The sequence below is a fragment of the Ailuropoda melanoleuca genome, chromosome 8, assembly GCF_002007445.2.
Source record: "Ailuropoda melanoleuca isolate Jingjing chromosome 8, ASM200744v2, whole genome shotgun sequence".
NCBI classification, from domain to species: Eukaryota; Metazoa; Chordata; class Mammalia; order Carnivora; family Ursidae; genus Ailuropoda; species Ailuropoda melanoleuca.
The window spans coordinates 125,739,092-125,755,645 of record NC_048225.1 but is presented as its reverse complement, the minus strand read 5'-3'; the positions used below and the strand labels follow the sequence as shown (position 1 = coordinate 125,755,645).

General features: G+C 47.2%; 1 protein-coding gene across 1 annotated transcript; it reads left to right on the top strand.

The window, feature by feature from the left end:
• The first annotated feature begins 377 nt into the window (after window positions 1-377).
• MNDA (myeloid cell nuclear differentiation antigen) lies at window positions 378-7,476 on the top strand. Its single transcript, XM_034667330.1, is given in 7 exon segments — window positions 378-477; window positions 479-654; window positions 1,409-1,542; window positions 2,059-2,226; window positions 3,222-3,644; window positions 5,030-5,218; window positions 7,150-7,476. Coding segments are annotated over 7 exon segments (1,317 nt in total). The 5' UTR covers window positions 378-391; the 3' UTR covers window positions 7,291-7,476.
• The last annotated feature ends 9,078 nt before the right edge of the window (window positions 7,477-16,554 follow it).

Genomic DNA, 16,554 nt, shown 5'->3' with positions numbered 1-16,554 from the left:
AGGCAGCAGAGTCAGGAGCCAGCAGACGGACATCCAGGGACAGACTGCAGCCCCGACATGGGATGGGAGGACAGAGCGGGGACTCTGACCCCCTACAGCCCACACTCCACACAGGGCAACAGCTGCCTCTTTCCAGACCTCCTGCCACCACCTCACCCCCACCCCAACTCAACTATCATCATTGAAAGGAAAGAAGTCCCAAATACAGCAGTTCTCCACTCACTTTCCACAGTGACATACCTGGAAATTAAGTTCCTCTTTGTCACACACACTCAAGGATGACACCTCGACATGGGCCGCTCACGCACATAGACACAACCAGACTTTTAAATCGTCCAGAGGAAGGCATAGCACCGTATGGTATTTTTCTCTTGCAGGCTCACCTGGAGAGATGGGGAGTGAGTATAAGAGAATTATTCTGCTGAAAGGACTGGAGCTCATCAATGACTACCAGTTCAGCATAGTTAAGTCCCTACTGCCATGATTTGGGACTGACGACAAACATGCAAGAAGAATATAACAAGGTCAAGATTGCTGACCTGATGGAAAAGAAGTTCCCAGGGGCTGCCTGTGTGGACAAGCTAATAGACCTATTCAAGGACATGCCACCACTTAAGGACATTGTTAAGCAACTTAGAAATGAGAAGATGAAAGGTAATAAGGAAGATTCCCACACTAGACTGCTCCCCCCTTCCCCAAATTGAGTAAAAGAGCCCTTGGTGGGGCTGGCCTCCCCCTTTGCCAGTGCATGACTAAGCGGCCGTGACCACGCAGGGGCTGCAGAGGCCAACGAGCTGACCTCCCTGGGCATCCCCTTCTGCGGGAAGGGGGCTGATGGATTGATCTGTGCTGGAGGTTGTGTTAGGTGAATGTGCCTGTTGTACTGACCTATCTGCCACATGATCATTTTCCCCTGGTAGCAAAGGTACAGCGTGCTTAACATAAATCTGCCTCTTAGAGAGGTGAACTGCTTGCCCCCGGTAAAATCTCCTTGTTGAAACAAACCTTTAAAAAATCCGAAGGCCAATGTCGCCATTTTGTCACCTCCCCAATCTGTAGCCTCTTTCCTTTCATTTATTTCTGTTATTTTAATAGATCTTCTGAAGAACATGGCCAAGCAGTCAGTATCATGGCAACCTTGGATTTTTCTAAGGAAATGATGGGAGAACAGGGCTGGGAAAGGGTGTCGTGGAGGCATGTGGGAACCCGGAGGATGGGGAGGATGTGCTCACTGCTTGGGGAGCAGGCCACGGTCTCCCGGCCAGGCCGTGGGTCCCCTTGGGCCAGGCCGGCTCCTGCAAGGCAGGCAGCCGCGAGTGTACCTCGATCCCAGGCAGGAGCTGAGTGGACTTGGCTCTGAAACTGCTTCAGCTCCGGGCTCATTGTGTCCTCCTTGTTTTTGTATTAGTTGCAAAGAAAGTGAGAACAGAAGAAACACCAAAGAAAAAGAAGCAGCAGGCGGGAGCGGGTCCCGCTGCATGTGCCCCCACCACGAGCAGGGCTGTGACGGGCCAGAGCGCGGAGGGGACCGCTACGTCTCAGGTAAGCCTGAGGACCGAGAGCAGGCTTCCCGTCCCAGGGAGGAGCTCTGCCATCGCGCTTGCTTCTTCCTCACTATTCTAAGTGCAGAGTTGATAACGGAGGCATTAGGGGTCACCTGCTCTGTGCCAGGCAGAGAGAGAGGCACTCTAGAAACGTGGTAAATGTTTGTGTGACCTAGACGTGATGACATCACGTCCGTTGTACAAATGCGTTCACAGGTGGGCAGCCCGGCTCGCCCGCCCGTCACACCTCGATTTCCCGCAGTCCCGAGCCCGTCCCGTCCCAGTGCGGGGGCGCCTCCAGGACCGGCCTGTCTGCTTCAGGAGCGTCTCCCTCTTCGGCTGTCCTCGGTGCCCGCTCTCACCCACTGCCTGTCTCTGTAGGTGACAGCCGGGGACGCCCTGCCGCTGCTCCGGATGCCGCATGCCCTGCAAGAGCCTGCATCAAAGTGATGAAACTGTCTTGTGCTTCTTTTAACACTGAAAACCGCTAACAGGAACATTCAACTACTTTCAGAAAAGAAGAACCGCCGCCAAGGGAACGGCTGCGACCAAAAAGAATAAGGTGTCGCTGCAGCAGACTGAGCCGGTGTGCCCCCCGGGAGCCAGCACGTCCGCTGCCAGAGGCTTCCTGCCACGGCCCCAGGCGTCCTTGGCAGCTGCGTTCTTCCCTGCCTTCCCTGAGGTTCGCTTCCCCTCTGTGCTCGCCCAGCGTCCCCCCTGTCCTCGCCCAGCTTCCCTCCCGTCTGTCCTCGCCCCCACTGCCGTCCGCCCGGGCATCCCGACCTGCTTGTGTGAACATGGTTCCCTCGTTCAGGGTAAACTGGTCACAGGAGGAGAAGCCGCAGCCCCAGGCAGTACGGTGGCGGTCCCCGGGCCGACGACCCCAGGCCACACCAGTCTAAGTACTCCTGGTCTGCGGGGTCCGTGGCATGGCTCCATGTCCCCCCGTGTTCATGAACGCAAGGCCCATCCCAGCCCGCCGTACTCCTGCAGACCAGGACACAGGGAGAAGGGCATTAGAGGTGAACAGACCTGTACTCCGTTTTTCTGTTAGCATCCCGGCCACGGAGAGATGCTGTGGGTACAGGTTCCAGGCACGCACCCTCTCCTAGGCCCAGTAGAATAGGGACTGGAGCCACTACCAGCACTGTTCCTTGAGCAGAGATGACATGAGCCAGACCCTGAGCATGGCCCCAGATTCACTGAAAACCCTGAATTGCTGCGGCTTGTGTGGGCGCCAGTCCCCAGCTCCAGTGCTGTCAGCGTTGTTTGTTCCCACTGTTTACTTTCTTCAGTCGTTTAAGACTAAGTGGGTGGAGGAGACATTTGAATGAATGGCTTGGATCTGTTCCTTAGGGGCTGCAGGGCGGTGCTCTGGTCATCACGGTTCCGTGCGCTCTGCGGAGGATCAGGCTTTAATTCCGAAAGATTCTGTTGACATGAGGGGCTTTGGGCTCTTGGCCACTGTCTGCTGCCTTGTACTTTTGCTAGATAAGCTACCGGTCTATTAGCTTTTCCTTTCTGTTAGCCAGTTCCCTTCCAGCCTCGTTCCAGCTCCAAGTATCTGGAAGGGTCCCTGTGGTCCCAGGGTTATAATTGAGGTTTCACGCGTCCGAGAGTGACCTGGTGTCCCTGCCCAAACCTGTAAGTGTGTTTCCCTGTTTCTGTCCAACACAGAACCAGACGATGAAGGGCCGACATCAGGCTGCTCCTAGAGGACGTGTCCTTCAGCAGGGCCCCCTGACTGTCCTGGTACTGAAAGCAACGGAGCCATTCGAATACGAATCCCCAGAAGAGGGGAGAAACAGAATGTTTCACGCCACAGTGGCTACCTGCAATCAGTTTTTCCATGTGAAGGTTTTAAACAGCAACCTGAAAGAGAAATTCACAAAAGAGAATATCATTACCGTATTAGATTACTATGAATGCAAAGGAATCCTCGAGATAAACAAAACCTCATCTGTGTACGAAGCTGATCCTTTCCAAGTGATTGAGGTCCCAAACAGCATCATCAAAAGAGCAAATGAAACTCCCAAGATTGATAATCTTTACAAGCAAGCATCAGGAACATTTGTGTACGGATTATTTCTGTTACATGAGGTAATTTTAAGAAATTGTTTTTATTTTCTCCATCCATCCAGGCTCTGTGCACTGACTCAGGGGTGGAACCCAGCTCCCAGCCCTGTGTCTTCACCACAGATAGGTGGTCAAGTGTGCCATAAAGCAGGAACTGGGACTGGTGACTTGCTAGTCTTCCAAGGAGATAGCTTCATGCAAGTTCTTTGAAAAAGAGCCGCTAGAAACCTTGCCATTTCACCAGTAATAATTATTTTCAGCCTCCATGAGCAAGGACAGGACAGGGTATAAATCAGTATGCATGTGCTCATAATTGTATCTCCGAGCTCCTCCATGACTATATACGTCTTTTTTTTTTAACCTTGAATAATAGATTGTCCTAACAAAGATTAATTCTGGCTGTGACACATATTCAGAGTAATAAATATATAGGCTTGTATTCTCCTGAATGTGAATACCTTCAACATGTAGGCAAATAATACAATCATTCAAGGCTGTCTCCTCTAACCTATTTATTTAATACATTATTTATGAATGGTTTATTGAAGACTAAGGTTTCATATTGCATGATACTGAAAGGCATGGCAATCTAATTCCATTATATCCCAAAAAGGGGATAGGGATGGCATTGGACAGTTCAACTGATACGTCATGATATGTCAGGGTACTAGTTAGTATGATGCATTCGATTTTCCCCAGAATTTACAAACTGTCATGAACTCCCCTGGTATCTCAGAGCATCTCATATGATCTTATATGCTTGGTAACCCTATAGGCCTGTCTTCTGGGATAGCCCCTTAATTTACTTCCATTCCCTTCTTACACTATCTTTAAGAGACCATGGTTAGAAATGCACTTATAGAATTGAGGAGTTATAACTTAAAGTGAGACTGGATAGATTGTGAACTGCAGGATCCCGCAGAGTGGAGATAAGATTTGGAGAAGAGTGGGTAAATGGGGAAGGTTGAAAAAAGAGTGAATGAGTTCCTGGAACCTTACTTGTTAATATAGATTCTTCATGATCGACTGACTGAGTAGTCGTGGTCATGTCCATTCCTTTCTGCATAAGGACAGGAGCTAACGGAGTCCACCAGAGCTCCCATTCCTCCGATTCCAGTTGTTTTAAAGAATCAACACTTCCCTTGTGGTGAAGCAGCAGAAAATAGGAAGAAAGCTCATTGTTCTAGAAGTGCCAGATAGAAAATGTCTAGAACAAGAAAGGGGAAGAAAATGCACAAGCAGGATAATAAAAGGAAAGTTCACTGAGAAGACCCTGCCAAAGTGGTATGTGACCTGTGCCTGCGGTTGGCTTTTTATGTCTTGCATTTCCTGTGCCACCAGGTGCTTCCTCGTACAGACGAAAGTCACTGCTGTGTCTTCAGAAACTGAATGTTGCATTTCTTTTGCAGAAAAAAGTGAATAGGAAGACAACAGTGTATGAAATACAGGATAATACAGGAACGATGGAGGTCGTGGGGACCGAGAGATGGCACAACATCAAGTGTGAGAAAGGAGATAAACTTCGACTCTTCGGCTTTCAACTGAAAACAATTGACCAGAAGCTGAAACTGACATGTGGAACTCACAGCTTTATCCAGGTGGGATCTGGATAGAGGAACGTTAGTTTGCCAAAAGAGGCAAATGATTTTGTTTAGATTTTGAGAGCACCAGACTCCTGTTTTTGGACATAGAGTCCAGCGGTGGGAGGAGAGCATGACCGTGCCTTACATTCATTTTTAAGCGGAGGATTTTTAAAAGGCTCTGAGGAAATGACATTCACATAGATTCCAAAGGATATGATACTTACGCTAAATAAGGAAATATTTGAAGACATTAGGAAGGCAAGGAGGCAACTTCTCATAACGGTTGAGAGCAGGGTTGTGCATAGGACAGACCTGATTAGAACCCTGGCTTCAGCACTCACCACTTGCCTGACGTTGGGGATGTGGCTGGACCGGTCCTCTGAAAGGGTCAGTGTCTACATCACAGGACTGGTGTAAGACCATACATGGTTAAGTGAGAACATACTCAAAAACAGAAATCAGTCTGCACTGGGTACTATTTTTCTTAGCAGAGTAGACATTGGAAAGAGTTCTAGGAGAAGGAAATGATGCATGCGTATCCTCAAAAGTGTGAGACAACATGATTTCTGTACAGCCGAAATGCCGTAGATGTGGAGACGGTGGGAAGATGAGGCCAGAAAGTAAAAACGGGTCAGGGGGCAGATGGTGTATTTGTTTTGTCAGAAATAAATGGAAATGGAAAATTCATTGTGAAAAGAAGTAACCACTTGAAAAATTTTATGCGGAAAAATGCTTGATGATTTTGACTTTTTAGCAAAAAGCATTCTAGTAACTATCTGGAGAGATGCATTAGGGAGAGGCCAGTTTGGAGACAAGGACAGCAAACAGCAGCTGCACTTGTCAGTTTAAGGATAATTCTTAAAGTCATGGATGTGAATGGTCTTGCCCAAGAGAACTTATAACATGATGACAGGTATATTTATACAAATAAGACAACGCCTCGCTGAGTGCTTACTGTGTGCTGGGAACTGAGATGGTGACGAAGATACAGTCATTATTCCCATTTCATTGATAGAGATACTGATTATCATTTTCATTGGAAGGTAGGCGATAGCCCTACTTGGCACTGCTCTACGTGCTGCAGCCGAAATTCCTAATGCTGGCCCAGGTGTTTGGCCTCCAGGGTCAGATTCTTGGGTTCAGTGGGAAAATCGGACACATAGTGTGAAGCTTTGGGAGAACCTGGTCTTTGAGAGTGGCCAGAGGTGGAATGTATCACTCAGGAATGAAAAGAAGTGAGCACAGGTGTCAGAAAGAAAATGGAAAGTCTGTATAATAAGCATCAAAAACAAGCTTAATGAGGAAGAGGGTCGACAGAACTCACGCCAGACACAAAGACCACGGGGTCCCAGGGCCTCGAGTAAGTATGTCTTAGTGCAGAAGGCACCACACGGTAGGAAGTGCAGTGCACATCCTGGCCCACGTGACACCATGCTCTTTCTTGTGCACGTAGGAATATACACACACGTACTCAGAGGTCCACCATGGAATTCCTGGTGCACTAATTAACATTAAACTGAGTGCAAGTAATTCATCTAGAAATTCTGATCTATGCATGCATGCAGACACGTACGAGCACATCAGTGCCACTCTTCAGATCCCCTAAGGCAAGAATCCTCGACTTCTCCCTTTAGTCCGGAGCGGTTGCCCTGGGAAAAACCTTTCGTTGCTTCCTGTCACTTTTCTGCTCCAGGGAGGACTCCCCTCCTTTCCATCCTTGTGGAGCTGCTCACATGGACCCTTGGGGACGCCAGGAAGTCTGTCCTTTATGCTCCAGATGGGGAGGGCTCGCAAGAGGGTGGTGGGTGCAGGAGGTGGGGGAGGGAGAATGGGCAGCCTCCGGACGACATGGGGTGCTGGTGGAGCAGGAGACACGGTGCGGACGGAAGGAGGAAGAGCAGCAGACCCCTAGGATCTCATGGTGTCTTTCTGATCTCTCCTTTAAGGTCATCAAGGCTAGGAAAAGCAAGAAGGAACCAGTCGGTTTGGATTTAAAGGTGGAATTTGACGCGATGGACTACCCTCCCGACCAATTCAACCAATTCATGGGCTTTAATAGTGATATTAAAACAGAGGATTTCTATTAAAAATAGATGCAGCAGAAATAGCCCAGCACATTAAGAGCTTTTTATATCTGCATTGTAGATTATTTTTATTTTATAAAATTTACTTAATTGCACTTTTGTTTATTTTCTAAGAATAGTACATTTTGTATCTACCACATTTATAATGCAAAAAAATAAAACTTCCTTTCAAAGGGCATCTTCTCCAAAGTGCCAGGTGTGGTCTTCTTAGTGCAGGAGGGAGCCGTGTGAGGTGGTCCACCTGTGCTCTGTGAGCCACACGGGCCGGGGGGTGCCGGGGTGGACCGCACCAGCATGGAGGTCTGCATGCGGACTGTGACTTCCAGAGGGCAAGGCCCTCACTGGGGTCAGCCTCAGGTGATGCACGTTGGTCCCACAGCCTGTCTGAAAATCAGTGAACCTTATGCCCTGGGGAAAGGTTTACTCGGTCCCCCCAAAATAACCCCTTTCTGCAGTTACATCCCTCTGAAGGGGAGCATTCGCGTTACTGGTTTCTCTGGAAGGGGCACCATGGGTGATGTATACAGAGAGGCCAGCATTTTCAAGAAGCTTCCCTACTTCGGGCTGCAGTGAAGTACCTAGTCCCCCCCCCCGATTGGTAGGTACCCCACATCCTTAGTTCTTCAATGGCAGTTTCCTCTTCTCTTCCTTGTGTGGATTCCAGACCCATGCGACCCAAGGAAGGACATGCAAAGAGCAAAAAGGGACAAGATGGTGAGTGATGCCTACTCTAAGTGACAGTATCACCTAAAGAAATTAAATTCCTAAAATCCAAATTTTAAATATACCAGTTGACTGTTTCTGGGGACTGCAGAGTAGCGTCCCCCCAGAAGCAACACGGCGACCGCGCCCTAGAATGGGAGGGGACGGTTTCGGGCTTTGAGCAGCAGGTAGCCCGAGGATGAGATCCCCGAGCGGAAGCAGACTCAGCAGGCAAGTAGTTCAGTAGCCCCGGGGTGGGCTGACCTGGGAGGGTTTCCTGACTGCAGCCAGGAAGCAGGGGTCAAAGCAGAGCCTGGCAGCCACCCTGGCCACAGCGTTCAGTTTGCATGGCACCTAAGTCGCCGGCATCTCAAGAGAGGAGCTCTGCACGAGGCCCTCATTCACCGGCTGACTCCTGGTTGCACATCCGTGGGCTGGGATCAAGGGAGGCCCCGCGGCGGCTGTGGGGCTGAGCACAGAGCAGAAGCACGAGAGAGCGCACAGTGTGGGCTAGTGGACGTGACTGTAATAGCCGCTCAACAACCCGGGCCACCAACTAACCCAGCAGGGAGGCTGTACACGTCACCCAATGGCCAACTCTAGGCCACCCTACCAAGACTGAAACCAAGCCTCAGCCCGTGCAGCAGGGTTTTTCACAGGACCCTCTCTGAGGTCCCTAATGTTCCTACATTTTGTTTTTTAAAGATGTATTTATTTTAGAGAGACTGTGGTGGGGCGCAGAGGGGCAGAGGGAGATGGAGAGAGAGAATCTCAAGCAGACCGCTCACTGAGTTCAGAGCCCAATTCAGGGATCCATCCCACAACCCTGAGATCATGATGTGAGCCGAAATCAAGAGTCAGACGCTTAACAGACTGAGTCACTGGGCACCCCTACTCCTCTCTACTCTTAGGACCAGCCCAGTGCATCCTCATGAGCAGTGCTGAAGTCCGTGGTAAAGAACCATGAAAACCCACAGGTTTTTGTAGGACTCATGCCTGATCTTCCTTGCTTTTCCCTGACTTGTTCATGCTTTGGTGAAGTGAAACAGTTTGGCAAATTCAGACTTCATCTTCTCTTTCACGTCCCTAGTCTGAATTACCTTCAGATGACTGCAGATGGTCTCCGTGTTTAGCTGTTGCTGGGGACCCTGTTTCCAGTAGATGATGGCTTACCACAGTACCTACCTGATTGGTTCCATCACTTGACTTCTTGACATTGCCATTCACCAGACTGCATTCCTTATCCCTAACGGAAAAGAGGACTGTTTGTCAGATCGTCAGCCCTTCCACAAGCTCCGTACTCTTTGGGAACGTGAAAGGTTTATTGTGGTCCTATGAGCTCACTACTCACTTGTGTTTTCTGTGTATAACTGACACAAGCAAGGCTAATAATGGAATTCAATCACTGAAATAATGGGTCCTAGGCATAGTCAAGAAGGTAACCAGTGAAAAATTCATTTATAAATATTCCAGGAAGGTTCACAGGTTTAAGACGATGCTGTGCCTCTGTTAGTGTCCGGGAATGCCAGCTGTTAATAATTAGGGGAATGTGTCACATGTTACTGAAACCTCAAGGAGTTCACGGCAGACCTTCCCCCACCCAGAAGGTGCGGTCAAGTGTGGGTAATGGCAAGCTTCTCCCAAGGCCTCCTCCTGCCACAGCCACTCTGAGAACAAGGAAGGAGAGATGAGCAGTTGGGTGACTCACCTCCCCATCTGGGTATAAATAAGGGACTTAGTTTCTACTGACTCACATTTAAGTTTACTGGATGAGAAAGGTCTAACGTAGCTCTCTTCAGCTATGAATGTGTATCAAGACCAAAAGAGGGTGTTTCTGCTATCATGTTGTTCATTTTGAGTAAGACATTTTTTTTTAAAGATTTTATTTATTTATTTGACAGAGATAGAGACAGGCAGCGAGAGAGGGAACACAAGCAGGGGCAGTGGGAGAGGAAGAAGCAGGCTCATAGCAGAGGAGCCTGATGTGGGGCTCGATCCCAGAACGCCGGGATCACGCCCTGAGCCGAAGGCAGACGCTTAACCGCTGTGCCACCCAGGTGCCCCAAGTAAGATATTTGCAGGAAGGAAACCGGTTTTCCTAACAGTATCTAAAGCTGTGAGCACGGATGAGTGGAGTCCCCAAATCACCTCATACCTTCAAAACTCTGTTTCCGGGAGAAATGCGAAGGGGGAGAAAAGTATCTCATCACACGGCATGACACAATACTAACCAGCTTGTTAAATCATCCCAGCTAGCATGATTTTCCATTGTCATCTTTCAAAATACTTCATTTTCTTAGGCTTTCACAAGATTTTCACATTCCGCACTTCAGTTTCCAGAGATCTTCCCTCATTTATCTTTCTACTCTTAAAAACAAACAGTGCTTTCTGCCATTTCTAAAGATGATCTCGAGGTCTTGACTACTATAGAGAAGTTCGGTGGAGCAAGACCTTTAAGCATTTTGTAGAGAAAGATCTGGGTTAGTGATCACATGTTCACAAGGGCATTTTCTCTTAAATAAGATAGTTTCTTCTTGTCCCTCCTTTGCTCCATTTTCATTAACACACATTATTGTGTTTGAGCCTTAAAATAGCGTCTCATTTCATCTTCCACAAAAATAGCTCAATTGTCATTTATTCAAATGCATATATTGAGTATCCCTTGGTGAATTTGACATTATTTCTGACCTCGGGAAGTTTTCTGGCTTTGGGTTTCCTGGTGGAGTGAGAGAGCTCTGTAGCACCCGCAAGAATACACGTGAACACAGCAATGGGTGCATTGGCTCCTGACTGAGTCCCTCGAGTGTCTTCCCTTTGCTTTCTTTTTTTTAAATTTTATTTATTTATTTATTTATTTTTTAAAAGATTTTTATTTATTTATTCGACAGAGATAGAGACAGCCAGCGAGAGAGGGAGCACAAGCAGGGGGAGTGGGGAGAGGAAGAAGCAGGCTCCTAGCAGAGGAGCCTGATGTGGGGCTCGATCCCATAACGCCGGGATCATGCCCTGAGCTGAAGGCAGACGCTTAACCGGTGTGCCACCCAGGCGCCCCTCCCTTTGCTTTCTACTCAGGGTTTCTTCGGTACGTCTACCGAAGGACTTTCGCAAACCTAACTTGGTCGACCCTTTTCATCCTCTGGTTCCCAGTTTAATGTCTTCTCCTCAGGTAACCCTCCCTAAGGCCCTGCCTTTAGCTGAGAGAAGTCTTCTTTGTGTTTACTTGTAAAGGAGCTTGGTTTTTCCTTTTCTATCACTTGTGACAACTGTAATTACTAGTCATTTCACCCACACTATAAGCTTCAGGAGTAGGGGTGCCCTGTCTGTCTTTCAAAGTATTTTATCCAAGTTACTAGCCCAGTACTGCCTCAGAGTGTGCTCTCAACAAACACGATTGCCCAACAAAATGACACCAAGTACGAAGGCAAGAATTTCACAGGGTCCAGGGGAGCATGGGGGGCTCAGTAGGTTAAGCGTCTGCCTTCGGCTCAGGTCGTGATCTCAGGGTCCTGGGATCGAGCCCTGCACTGGGCTCCCTGCTCAGTGGGGAGCCTGCTTCTCCCTCTGGTTCTGCTGCACCCCCTGCTTGTGCTCTCTCTCAAATAAATAAATAAATAAAATCTGAAAAAAAAAAAAGAATTTGGCAGGGTCCAATGAAGCATACATGAGGGTCATCTAATCTAGGCGAGCAGCTAATGTATAAACTGAGGTCAAAGAATATCCAGCCGCACACACAGAGACACACATGAAAGTACGGGGAAAAGGACAGGAGTTTAAGGATTTAGGGAAATCCAGGCAGAAGGGAAAACCACACACAAACACCTGGAAATGAGATAGAGCAAGCTGCATTTTATATTTGCATGATTTTATTAGTTCTGATTATACTGCCCTGAAACCTGGATTTGCCAGACTCTTGCGATGTCCCACAAATACGAGGGCTCGTTAGAAAAAGATTCATTAGGCGAGCCTAGCCTTTAATCAGCTATGATCATTTATTTTTTGCCACAATGATCAATGACAAAGGAAGAACAGTCGACTTTCGTGTATGTGAGATACAATATTTTTAAGCCCAACTGAACTGTATCAATAGTCATTTTATTTTCATTTAAATACTGCATTTCCAACCAAGCTTGGATTCTGGTTGTGACATGTGGTCAGAATAAGAAATAGATTGGCTGCTGTTGCCTGGGACGGAAATACATTCAACAGTTAAACATACAATTAAACATTCAGGATTCTGGACTCTGCTTAATTATAGTTAGAAGTGTTTCAATTCATAAAACTATCGCTACCGTCTCAACTAACTCTTATATAACCAGTGGCTTCATAACCCCATCATATTTGTCTCCTAGGATAGTCCCTTCATTCACCTTTATTATTCTGTGTGCATTTTCTTAAAGAGATCATTCTTACAGAGCAATTCTTTAACCGATGGGTAATAATCTCCCTAAGGTCCCGCTCTACCCTTTACCTTAAGACCAGCCCGATGAAACCACCCCCGCCGCGTTAAAGTCTGTAACAGAGAATCATGGACACCCACATATGTCTGTGACACCTGGCAGGTCCTCCTTGGTTTTCGCTGACTTACTGCTGCTTTGGTGGAATTATCCAGATGGTTTCCCAATTCAGACTTCAACTTCTCCTCCATCACTCTAGTGCAGATTAATGCAGTAAGGTTTTTCTCCTTTAGATGGCTTCACGTCCTGTGCCAAATTTCGCCGGTCTTTGAGGGTCCCCCCTCCAGTCGTCGCCTCGTCCTTCGTGAACATCGCGTAGCAGGTTACGATACCGCCTGTTGATTCCTTCCATTCATTTGACATCTTCAGAACCTCCAGGGTGTATCCCGTGCCCTTCATAGCGTTAAAAGACAAAAAACAAGGAACATCATTTATCAGGCCTTCAACCCTTTTAGGGGCTTAGTGTTTTTTCAAATTCTGAAGAGCTTCGTTATTGTGTTTATAGAAGCCAATTACACACTTTACACATTTGTTTTCTCTGTACAACTGAGAACGGCAAGTCACCGAAGGAAAGGATCCCAGGCTCGGGCAGGCAGATAAACAGTGCACAATTCATTTGCAAATGCTCTCAGAAGGATTCACGCACTTGCAATGATTTTGTCCCTTTGTCAGGCCCCTCGTATATGTGCTTTGAAACCAAAGGATCTGTACAGCAGACCTTCCTCCCTCCAGGGGGTACACTCAAGTGCTGGTATTGACAGGCCTCTACCGTCCTCTCCCACAGCCACAGGGGGCTCCGAAGGAGAAAGAGAGTGGGGAGAAGTGGCTGGGTTACTCACTGCTCCCCTTTGAAATTTGAGCCCCGGGTAAGGGTATTGGTATCTGCTGATCCACGTTTAAGTCGGCCTGCCTGGTAAGAAAATTTCAATGCTGGAACTCCTTGCCGCTACAGACCATTTTTTTGTTGTTGTTGATAAAGATTTTATTTATTTATTTGACAGAGACAGAGACAGCGAGAGAGGGAACACAGGCAGGGGGAGTGGGAAAGGGAGAAGCAGGCTTCCCGCTGAGCAGGGAGCCTGATGAGGGGCTCGATCCCAGGACCCTGGGATCATGACCTGAGCCGAAGGCAGACGCTTAAGGACCGAGCCACCCAGGCGTCCCTACAGACCATTTTTTTAAATAAAAAATTTTAAGAAAAAAAGCTTGGCTGCAATTTTTCATTGTGACTAAGATGTTTATGGGAAGGAAACTGTTCAGTTTCTCTGGCTGATGAAACTGAAAGTTATAGACATTGATGGGAGGAGTCTCGAATTATTTCACAAGGACACATTCCTGGCCTGAAGGACAGCGAAGCTGGACACGGCTCGCACTTATCAAGTGACTTTAGCCACTGCCTTTGCCTTGTCATCTTTCAAAACACTTCATTTTCTTCTGCCCTTCAGGAGACCCTGACATCCTGCAGGTCCGAGTCTGAGATCTTTGCTGATTCCTCTTCCTGCTGGTACAAGCAGGGATTATTTCCCATGAAGGTCTCAGGATCTAGACACCAGGCTAGGAGAGTTGCGTTGGACGGGTCCTGTGATGCTCTCCATACGGATGGATCCCAGGGCTTAGCTTGTCACCCCAAGTGCACAAGGGGAAGAATTCAGTCTGGTTCTTGGGGTGGGGGCAGGGGATCAACTGTGTCCTGCAAAGTGAAAACCTCTGTGACTTCATCCTAATCCTTCATTTACCTGGGAATAGAAGAGACATCCTGTGTTCCGCCACCACTGAGGCCTAAACACGGCATTCGACGACTGCAGATTTTAAAATTCATCCTGGGGGTGTTCATAGCATGAGTGGATATTAAGAAGCGGGCCTGGGCTTTCTTGCCTGGAGGGGGCCCAGGGGACTTGCTGGCTGCGGGGGGAGCCGGGGTAGGGGGCAGGATGGTGGGATGAAACAAGTATTATGCAATGATATTAAGTAAGAAAACATATCTGGACACAAAACTGTATTCTATGGTATTATCCCAGTTTCACAAAACATGAGAACACACACCCACAGCGGAACGTTGGTCAGGTTCATGGGCGCCCTCACTCAAGCACCTGGCACCCTAGCGTTTTCCTAAACGCTGTGGGTCCGCGCAACCCCAGGCAGCTGGACAGTATTTCAGGTGGAGGCAGACACGCTTCCCATGTTCCTTGAAGGCAGAGGCAAATCTGGTGATGCAAGTTTATAGGAAGGAAGTGGCTGGAGTCAAATCTGACACCTACCTTGTGAAACACTGTAGTCTGTCTGTAGAGCCTGGTACACAGCCATTCCAGGTGTGCTCGAGAGGAATGTCACATTAAATTCAGGCTTGAGAATTTCCTAAGTAGCATGTAAATTTTTTTTATTTAACCTTATTAACTCTGGTGGTCAACTTAAAAGAATATTTTCTGAATTTTTCTTTATTTTGTCTGCTTAATAAGTGAAAAATGCTAAAATCTTGAAACATAAGGAGGAATTTGTCAAATTTTCCGTTCAGTTTTCCCAATTTCTAATATAAATATTGCAAGTATATCTATGTGTGTATTTATATATATATGTGTGCAGTTATATATATAAATATATATAAATAGAGAGAAATAAGCTACATAATACGTCATACTATTTTTAGTAATACAAAGGAATTTAAAATGATAACAAATAATGTATTTTTATTACTATTAGGAAATACCTAGGCTGAGAATCCCCTGTAATAAAAAGGTTAACAGGAACAAAAAAAGAAATAATCTCATAGTAGGAGGACCCCACAAAGAAGCGAGCCGCAGAGCCAGCCCGAGGCATGGAGGCCATTCTGAGCTGAGCAGCGGGGCAGGTCTGAGGCTCCCAAGGGCCGGCGGGTGACTCACAGATGACGGGAAGAGCCGCGGTTCGAGTCGCAGGGTTTGCGCTGTCAGGCAGATGAGTCTCTGGGTTATCCCTGGTAATCCCTCTCCTCCTGGTGCAGGCCCCCTTTCTAAATTCTTTCAGGCAGGTAGAAGGGAGGGAAAAAACTTGTCCGGAGTTGGCTCCAGCTCCACCTGTGCCCAAGTGGCCCCCCCGGGGGGGGGGACGCATCCTGCTGTCCTTCCCTGAGGAAATCCCAGCCCTCGGATGCTGTTCGTCTCACAGTCTATTTCTAATTAACTGACGGCGATCAAATTGTCTGATTAGATTACAGTTTGCATGACAAAATTGTCCCGGTTTTTTTCCAAAACTCAAACGACCTTTTGTCAACAACATATAGGTGGATTAAAAGAAGACACTTTGTGTCTCCTAGTTTTGCCCTTTACGTGTTTTCTTTGAATGCTTTATTTTGGCTAACTTATGCCATCTTTATTTCAATTTTTTAATTAAGTTTTATCATTTTATTTTATTTTATTTTATTTATTGATTGATTTTTTTAGAGAGAGAAAGAGAGAGAGCATGAGCAGGGGAGGCACAGAGGGAGGGGGAGAGAATCTCAAGCAGACTCCATGCCTGGTGTGGAGACTGACGCAGGGCTGGATCCCACGACCCTGAGATCACAACCTGAGCCGAAATCTAGAGTCAGACACTCAACCAACTGAGCCACCCAGGCATCCCTTATTAAGTTTTAATTTTAATTCAGGTAGTTAATGATGCGGTCTCTGTGGAAATCATTATTTCAGTTTGTAACCCTTACTCTATGCTTCCTCCTCTCCGTCTTTGTCAATATTTTAGCAAGAGTATTGCCATCATCCCCTTAAGGACAAGTAACTCTCTGAGCTCATCTGCGCTCTCTCCTCACTACTCCTTAGCCCCGGTGCTAATCTACTCTCCGTTTTGTTTCTCTTTCGCCAAGACTTCCTGTATTTTTGACTCAGTGACAAACCTAATTAAGGTTGTTGTTCATTCTTACTTACCCTTTGTCCTGAACCACTTCCTGGCTTTATTAAATACTATTTCCAAAATAGCGTTTTGGTGGGTGTCTTTGTTTTGCAAATCTTCTGGTTGGTAATTGTGCTAATACCAGACCATCACTTTACAGGTCCTTATGTTAAAGTATGATTTTGACTAGATATCAAACCCTAGTTTCAAAATGATTTTTCCTTTGACATAGTTTGGTGATACCTCCCTGAAG